The sequence below is a fragment of the Palaemon carinicauda genome, chromosome 1 (genome assembly GCF_036898095.1).
Source record: "Palaemon carinicauda isolate YSFRI2023 chromosome 1, ASM3689809v2, whole genome shotgun sequence".
NCBI lineage: Eukaryota > Metazoa > Arthropoda > Malacostraca > Decapoda > Palaemonidae > Palaemon > Palaemon carinicauda.
Genome location: NC_090725.1, coordinates 121,344,122 through 121,354,121, shown reverse-complemented (window position 1 = coordinate 121,354,121; position 10,000 = coordinate 121,344,122). Strand labels below are relative to the sequence as shown.

The 10,000-nt window shown below is 35.5% G+C and overlaps 1 protein-coding gene across 1 annotated transcript in view; it reads left to right on the top strand.

Annotated features, from left to right (window-relative positions):
• Positions 1-10,000, top strand: part of LOC137656683 (intraflagellar transport protein 88 homolog) — a 210,798-nt gene that overhangs the window by 129,574 nt on the left and 71,224 nt on the right. Inside the window, exon 9 of the mRNA XM_068390921.1 lies at positions 186-420. Coding sequence (XP_068247022.1) covers positions 186-420 — 235 coding nt within the window. The remainder of the gene's footprint in view (positions 1-185; positions 421-10,000) is intronic.

Sequence of the window (10,000 nt, the reverse complement as noted above, 5' to 3'; positions counted from 1 at the left end):
CTTATGGAGGGATTGTTGTCAAATCAATTCTTTAATGTTTATTTGAATTTCTTTTCCAAAATGATTGTGATATCCATTTTTTTTTATTTGCTATGAGAGGGTAAAGTAGGATAAAGCCCTTGATAATTTTATTGATATTACTGTACTAATATTCTGTTCTTTATAATGATGAATCTTTCTTTCAGTCATATCGCTACTTTCCAAGTAATCTTGAAGTCATTGATTGGCTTGGATCATACTTCATTGAGCATCAGGTAGCTGAGAAAGCAATCAGCTATTTTGAGCGAGCTGCTTTAATGCAACCAGATGAACCAAAGTGGCATCTCATGGTCGCAGCCTGTCATCGAAGATCTGGAAATTATCAACAAGCATTGCAGACATATAAACAGATCAACCGAAGGTTCCCAGAGAATGTTGAATGTAAGTTCGGAGATGCGACATTATAGAAGTATTGATTAATTACCTAATTTTGGTTTTAGGAAAAAATACTAAAACTCACAGTAGGTTTGGATGTAGAACATACAAACCTCTTATTTTAATTATGCCCTCCATATAATGGTATAGCACTTTGTTGTAGTGGAAGGTTTGTATGGTGCTAGGAACAACCAAACTATAACTAGACCTGTGTTAATATTTTTCCCTCGTTGCACTGTATGGATTGATTTATGGATGACTAGGTATGCGTAGCATTGATTACACTTTCATCATCATCATCATCAATATCATCATTATTTTAATTATTACTATGACTATTATCATAATTATTATTTATTATTATTCATAATTATTATATATGTACTGTATATATATATATATATATATATATATATATATATATATATATATATGTATATATATATATATATATATATATATATATATATATATATATATATATATATATATATATATATACATACATATGCGTAAAAATCACAGGGAAACGTGATGCTCAGATGCAGAAGAACCACAGGGAAAATGAAAATACGAAATATACACTTAAGTCCTGACTAGTTTTGTGATACTTCTTCAGAGGACTGATTTATAGAGAGAGGTTTCTTTACATTTTATAGGGTAAGCAAACGTACGAACATACATATAGAGATTTAGAGAACAATGACACTCCCTTACCAGCTACCTGGGCTTGGGTCAGGTGATAAGTGGGTGGAGTCCCCAAGCTCATTAGACACCTGCCAAAAAGGGTCATTTCTAGTGGCGGGTAAATTCTTGTTTTTCAGTACAGTTTATTTATATGAAAACACGGTAGCCTTATCTATATAAATACATAAGCAAAAGATACACATACATACATATATATACATACATATACACATACACATACATTTATACATATATACTCACATACATATATATACACATACATACATACATATACATACATAAATATGTACATATACATTTATATACATACAACATTAATATCATAAACATATAATCATGTATATATCAATACTTATATCTAGCATAACACTATATAGTGCCAATATACTTATGCATACTATATAAAATAATTGTACCCTTTAATGAATGGTAGCTTAGGTCTAAATATTAATTTCACAGCGACATTAATTATTCACAATACATTCAATTCTACATTAAGTGGTTAATGTTTTTTTATATAGCTTACAAATCTCTTTACATATAAAGGCGTCGAGTTTATACATTCCATGACCAATATTCAAGTTGTTTTCAAAGGTTTCTTTTATGAAACTGGACTCTATGATGTTTCTTTCCACTAAGTTATTTGAATGAACTAATTTCTTTACACCTGACCAATTAATGGTGTGATTTTTATCTCTAACGTGAGCAAAGAGTGCATTATTATCTTGAGCATAAGAAAAGTGTCAGGTATGCTCAAGATAATAATGCACTCTTTGCTCACGTTAGAGATAAAAATCACACCATTAATTGGTCAGGTGCAAAGAAATTGGTTCATTCAAATAACTTAGTGGAAAGAAACATCATAGAGTCCAGTTTCATAAAAGAAACCTTTGAAAACAACTTGAATATTGGTCAAGGAATGTATAAACTCGACGCCTTTATATGTAAAGAGATTTGTAAGCTATATAAAAAAAACATTAACCACTTAATGTAGAATTGAATGTATTGTGAATAATTAACGTCGGTGTGAAATTAATATTTAGACCTAAGCTACCATTCATTAAAGGGTACAATTATTTTATATAGTATGCATGAGTATATTGGCACTATATAGTGTTATGCTAGATATAAGTATTGATATATACATGATTACATGTTTATGATATTAATGTTGTATGTATATAAATGTATATGTACATATGTATGTATGTGTATATATATATGTATGTGTATACTGTATATATGTATGTGTGTATATATGTATATATGTATATGTATGTGTATGTTTTGCTTATGTATTTATATAGATAAGGCTACCGTGTTTTCATATAAATAAACTGTACTGAAAAACAAGAATTTACCCGCCACTAGAAATGACCCTTTTTGGCAGGTGTCTAATGAGTTTGGGGACTCCACCCACTTAACACCTGACCCAAGCCCAGGTAGCTGGTAAGGGAGTGTCATTGTTCTCTAAATCTCTGTATGTATGTTCGTATGTTTGCTTTCCCTATAAAATGTAAAGAAACCTCTCTCAATAAATCAGTCCTCTGAAGAAGTATCACGAAACTAGTCAGGACTTAAGCGTATACAGTGAACCCTCGCTACTTCGCGATTCGACCATCGCGGATTCACCACTTCGCGGGTTTTTTCCATAACCCATATATATATACATATCGCGGATTTTCCGGAAAAATCGAAAATACCGCGAAATTTGAAGACCCCCAAATACGATATTTTGTTACCTGTAATTCCATTAACCCTGGATAGGTACGCTCCTCGGACACCCCTTTAAGGGTATACTCGGACGCGAACGACCCCGACGCCAAAAAAAATTCTTGAAAAATCAGTTTTTGCAGTAACCTCCTTTTTTCTTTTGCCAAAAAAAACTTCAATGAATGCTTAAAACAACTGTAAAGATAAATACTACTCATCTGCAGAAAAACTATTTATTATAAATATTTTAAAAAATTAAGTAGAAAAAAAAAGACCTGACAAAAATTCATAAAAAAAAAGTTTATACATATATACACAAATCCTTTTAGGAATTTATTCTTGAATGTTTAGGACACATCTTGATGTATTTTGGATGAAGTCAGACCCATGGAGGTGAAGATCTGAAATGAGAAAAAAAGGGTAACTTTTTTTGGCCAAAAAAATTTGTCCAAATTTCATGAATTTTTTTGGGTACCCAAATGAAATAGGAAGTGGCTAATTTTTTTAGGGAATAAACATATGTTATCCTAAAATAGAAATATGTAAAAAAATCTTCATTATTTTTTAAATTACATTTATATCAGGGGCCATATCTAAAGGTAATTTTTTGAGTACTTAGAAATTTCGTAAAAAAATACATATATTTAATATATAATATGATATTTATGCAGGTAAAAATATACCAAAATATCACAAATTCTATAGGGAACAAGAATATATATAGATAGGGCAACTTACGCTTCGGATATGTCCACAAAATGGCCGCCAACCACACTGACTCAGACTCCCTAATCTGCCACTTGAAATGTAGGAAGGGTATGTCAATTTCAAGGTGTTATTTACTAATCTAATTATTATTGGATATGCATAAAAATTGTATGGTGGGTTGCTGGATAATTGTCGATTATTTTACGACTATAAAATTAAAATTCTGACCCAAAAAAATTTTTTTGAAGGGAAATAAAATCGAAAAAAAAAATATAAAATGTAATATTTTAGCTAAATAATTTGATGATATTCAATCAAAAAAGAAGTAAACAAAATTTTCCGACAAATAAACATCTAGAGGAATCATTACTCTGTGATAGTTCCTTAGTACGTAGTAATTTTGAAAGAATTGGGAAAAAACGAAAAAATGGCAATCACCGGAAAATCGAACACATACCTATATATACGCCATATCTGGCTAAAAAAAAGATAGGCATGGGTAGCCAGATCATTTAGAAACACTTTCCAACACTATAAAAATATAAGTTTTGCGACACTACTTTCCAATTCCTTACGGTAACATGACTAAGCAAAAAAATGCAAAACAAATAAAAAGGGGCATTCGCGGAAAAATGGCTAACATTCTAATATACGGCATTTCAGAAAAAAAAAATTCAGCCACGTACTAGGCAAACCATCAAGGCACATTTTCCGACAAATAAACATCTAAATGAATCATTACTCTGTGATAGTTCCTTAGTACGTAGTAATTTTGAAAGAAATGGGAAAAAACGAAAAAATGGCAATCACAGGAAAATCGAACACATACCTATATATACGCCATATCTGGCTAAAAAAAAAAGATAGGCATGGGTAACCAGATCATCTAGAAACACTTTCCAACACTATAAAATTATAAGTTTTGCGACACTACTTGCCAATTCCTTACGGTAACATGACTAAGCAAAAAAATGCAAAACAAATAAAAAGGGGCACTCGTGGAAAAATGGCCATTCTAATATACGACATTTCAGAAAAAAAAAATTTCAGCCACGTGCTATAGGCAAACCATCAATGCACATTTTCCGACAAATAAACATATAAATGAAGCATTACTCTGTGATAGTTCCTTAGTACGTAGTAATTTTGAAAGAAATGGGAAAAAACGAAAAAATGGCAATCACAGGAAAATCGAACACATACTTATATATACGCCATATCGGGCTAAAAAAAAAATAGGCATGGGTAGCCAGATCATCTAGAAACACTTTCCAACACTATAAAAATATAAGTTTTGCGACACTACTTTCCAATTCCTTACGGTAACATGACTAAGCAAAAAAATGCAAAACAAATAAAATGGGGCACTCGCAGAAAAATGCCCAACATTCTAATATACGGCATCTCAGATAAAAAAAAAGACATGCACGTGTTAGCCCAACCATCAAGGCACACATTCTAACACATAAACATGAAAAAAAAATCAATAATATACGGCAATTCCTTACTACGTAGTAAATTTTTACAAATATTGAAAAAAAAAAACAAATTGGCAACCGCAGTTAAATACCCAATATACCAATAACTACGTCGTATCTGACAAAAACAAAATCACGCATGGGTAGCCAGATCATCTAGACACACTTTCCAACACTAAAAAAGCAAAAGTTTTACGACACTATTTGGCAATATCTTACGGAAAAATGACTTGGCAAAAAAATGAAAAAAAATGACTTGGCAAAAAAATGAAAAAAAATGAAAAAGGGGCACTCGCGGTAAAATGCCCGACATTCTAATATACGGCATCTCAGATAAAAAAAAAGACATGCACGTGTTAGCCCAACCATCAAGGCACACTTTCTAACACATAAACATGAAAAAAAAATGAATAATATACGGCAATTCCTTACTACGTAGTAATTTTTACAAATATTGAAAAAAAAACAGAAATTGGTAACCGCAGTTAAATACCCAATATACCAATAACTACGTCGTATCTGACAAAAACAAAGTCACGCATGGGTAGCCAGATCATCTAGACACACTTTCCAACACTAAACAAGCAAAAGTTTTACGACACTATTTGGCAATATCTTACGGAAAAATGACTTGGCAAAAAAATGAAAAAAAATGAAAAAGGGGCACTCGCGGTAAAATGGTCCTCGTGGTGATGAACGACATTTTAACTAAAAAAAAAATCATGCACATGGTAGCCAAACAATCCACCAAGACTTTCCACAACTGATAACCTATACAAGTTGAACCATTCTACGACAATTTCATAATACGTAATAACTTTGATAATTATGCAAATTACCTTAGAAGGGTAAACTCGGTCGCGCTCGACCCCGACGCGTCTCAGAAATCGGGGAAGGAGTACAGCTACAGCAATGCACATCTGGACACTACTAGAGCGTGTAGGGGAGACACCTCCTGCAGGTCGATCACCCACAAATTCAGTCACGGGGGTGAGTCACGTGAGAAAAACCTGTTTTTTTTTGACGCTCGGGGTCGCGAACGACCCATCGTACCTATCCAGGGTTAATACTGTAATTAGTAATATCTGCTCTTACTGATTGTTCATTGCATTACATATGATATATAATTCAGCACAGAAAGAAATAAAACACGAAAAGAGAATGTGATCATACGATAATACAGTACTGTATACAGTACGTAGTAAAATTAAATCGAACATGAAACGCAAATCAGATGCAGTCATACCCTATTAGAATGGTGTAAGGCTGCTGATGGCTACTATACTACAAATGTAATGGATGTGCATCTTTTCCATGATTCTTTTGTATGTATACGTACGTAGTACTGAATCCAATAATATTCTTTGTTGCAAAAATCACATTTCGAATAAGCGTACGAGAGAGAGAGAGAGAGAGAGAGAGAGAGAGAGAGAGGGAGAGAGAGAGAGAGAGAGAGAGAGAGACACATCCTACAAAAGAATAAAATAGCATACGTAAAGCTATTACGTGTATTATTATTGTTATTATTATTATTATTGTTGTTGTTGTTAATAAAATTATTATTGTTATTATTATTATCATTATTATTATTATTATTACTGTATTATTATCATACGATAATTCAGTACTGTATACAGTACGTAGTAAAATTAAATCGAACCTGAAACGCAAATCAGATGCAGTCATACAATATTAGAATGGTGTAAGGCTGCTGATGGCTACTACTGTACGTACTACAAATGTAATGGATGTGTTTCTTTTCCATGAATCTTTTGTATGTATACGTACGTAGTACTGCATCCAATAATATTCTTTGTTGCAAAAATCACATTTCGAATAAGCGTACGAGAGAGAGAGAGAGAGAGAGAGAGAGAGAGAGAGAGAGAGAGAGAGAGAGAGAGAGACACACACACACATCCTACAAAAGAATAAAATACTGTAGCATACGTAAAGCTATTATTATTATTATTGTTATTATTATTATTATTGTTGTTGTTGTTAATAAAATTATGATTGTTATTATTATTATCATTATTATTATTATTATTACAGCACTGTACTGTATTATCATTATTCATTATTATTATTAATAATATTGTACGTACGGTATGCGCGGGGTATCTTGTATGAGTTGGTAACCTACGCATCATATACTGTAAGACGGGTTGTGATTGGTTCAAGCGCTGATAGATGACGAATCAGAACTCAAGTTTTGTTATCTAGCCTGTGATTGGTGTTTTGCCATCATCTCCAGCTTCCAGCATCTAGGTTCTCGCGGGCCCGGGTCGTCCACTCTCTGTTCCCGCGTATCGCTGGGTAGACGTTCTTAAGTTTGTGAAGTTTAATCTGTGCTGTGTGCGACCTTTTTAAGTTGAACTTTTTGTCAAATCCTACTGTACAATGGCTCCCAAGCGTTCTGCTTCTACTAAGGCTGGTAGTGAGCCTAAACGCCACCGAAGGATGTTGACGATTGCTGAGAAGGTTACGCTTCTCGATATGTTAAAAGATGGTAGAAGTTACGCGTCCGCTGCGCGCCATTTTGGGATCAACGAATCTACTGTTCGCTATATCAAGAAGGACGAGGCGAACATTAGAAAGACGGCTGCAATCACCTTTAGCAGATCAGCGAAGCGAGTCGTTACAACGTGTAATAAAACGATCGTACGCATGGAAGGTGCTTTAGCTGTGTGGATTGCCGACTGCCGGAAGAAGAACATAGCCTTGGATACGAACCCCATCTGAACAAAGGCTTTGAGCTTGTATGAGAATTTTGCTGCAAAGGAACCTCAAGACGACGACGGCAACCATGCTGAAGAAGAGGATGATGCAGATGATCCTCAACCAGGGACATCCACTGATTCCCAGCCTCAGAAACAACGTTTTTCCGCCAGCAAAGGATGGTTCGCGAAGTTTCAGAAACGCTTCGCTCTGAAAAGCGTTTCCCATCATGGCGAGGCTGCTTCGGCTGACACTGCCACTGCTGAAACTTAAGCGAACCAGACATTCAAGAATATTATCGTCGAAGGTGGATACAAGCCGGAACAAGTCTTTAATATGGATGAGACCGGCTTGTTTTGGAAGAGAATGCCGTCGCGAACTTTCCTGTTCAAAGAGGAAGCCAAAGCCTCTGGCTTTAAAGCATTCAAGGATCGCGTTACCCTCGTGATGTGTGGCAATGCTGCTGGATTTTTGCTTAAGCCGGGGGCTTATTTATAAGTCGAAAAATCTTCGCGCTTTGAAAAATAAAAATAAGAATCTCCTTCCCGTGTACTGGATGCATAATCAAAAAGCATGGATTACGAAGATGCTGACCTCCAACTGGTTCCATCAGTGTTTTATCCCGCAAGTCAGCAAATATCTCTTAGAGAAGGGCTTGCCATTCAAGATCCTTCTCCTTATGGATAACGCTGGTGGACACGCAACTGACCTGTCGCATGAGGGCATTCAGGTTGAGTTCCTGCCACCCAACACCACGTCATTAATTCAACCGATGGACCAGGGGGTTATCAGGGCGTTCAAGGCCCTCTACACGAAGAACACCTTGGCGGACCTCGTTGCGTGTGTGGATGATGCCCAAGATAATGAGGATGAAGATTTTAACTTGAAGGCGTACTGGCGGCAGTACAACATAGCCACGTGCCTGCAGAATATTCAGAAGGCACTTCAAGAGATGAAACCTGCAACTGTGAATGCGAGCTGGAAGAAGTTGTGGCCCCAGATTGTTTACGACGACGAGGGATTTACACCTGCTGAAATCCAACACTCTGCAATACGCAAATCTGTGCAGTTGGCTGCCATAATTGGAGGTGACGGGTTTGGCGACATGACTGAAGACGTCGACGAGTTGTTGGACTGCCATTCCCAGCCCCTAACTGACGCAGACCTCGAAGACCTGACGAAATCGGCAAGCGAAGAAGAGAGTGAAACCCAGGAAGAGACCCAAGAAAATGTCGAAGAAACGGGCTTAACATTAGAACGGCTTGCCAAGGCCTGCAACCATGCGAGAGAGTTGAAAGAAATGTTGCAAGAGTGGGACGAGGATATGGTTCGGTCGATGCAATTCTGCAACAAGGTTGATGACATAATGACTCCCTACAAGATGCTCTTAGATCGAAAAAAGAAGCAGCGGCAACAACTTCCGATCACAATGTTCTTCCAGCCTCGCAAAAAAGAGCCAGTTCCTCCTGCTAGTACGACTTCGGAAGAAATTGAAGAAGTTTCCCAGGAAGAAGTTGAAGAGGTGTCCCAGGAAAAGACACCTCCGTCTGAAGAGACGTAAAATACTACCTGGCTGCTTAGTAGAACACATCATCAGCTTCATCATCATCATTTCTACTGTGCAGCAAATTCATCGCCATCATCATTCAAGTTTTTCTTGAACTTCTTTCGTGGTGAGTACAGTAACAATCTTTATTTTTTACTTTAATATTCTCACATTCTAAAACTGTATTTGTGCCTGTTTTATAGTTTAGTACTGTACTGTATGCATTAAGTTAAAGGGAAGGTTTTAAAAGTACATGTTGTAACCTATCATATTTTTTTTTGTTTAAAATTTACATTTACGTACGTAAAACAATCTCTCTCTCTCTCTCTCTCTCTCTCTCTCTCTCTCTCTCTCTCTCTCTCTCTCTCTCTCTCTCTCTCTCTCTCTCTCTCTCTCTCTCGTAAATTGATTTTTTTTTTAAATTTACATTTACAGTACGTACGTAAAACAATCTCTCTCTCTCTCTCTCTCTCTCTCTCTCTCTCCTCTCTCTCTCTCTCTCTCTCTCTCTCTCTCTCGTAAATTGTTTTCCCTGCTTTGCTACGTACAATATGTACTGTACAGTACTGTATGATTTTATATAGATACGGTAAATTATATTTGTAAGGTAACATATTTTGTAAATGCTTTTACTGTAAATACTGTACTGTATCATTATTTATCACTATCATCATGTGCGTTAAATGCCTTGTTTGTTCTGAGTGTGGTTGTTTAC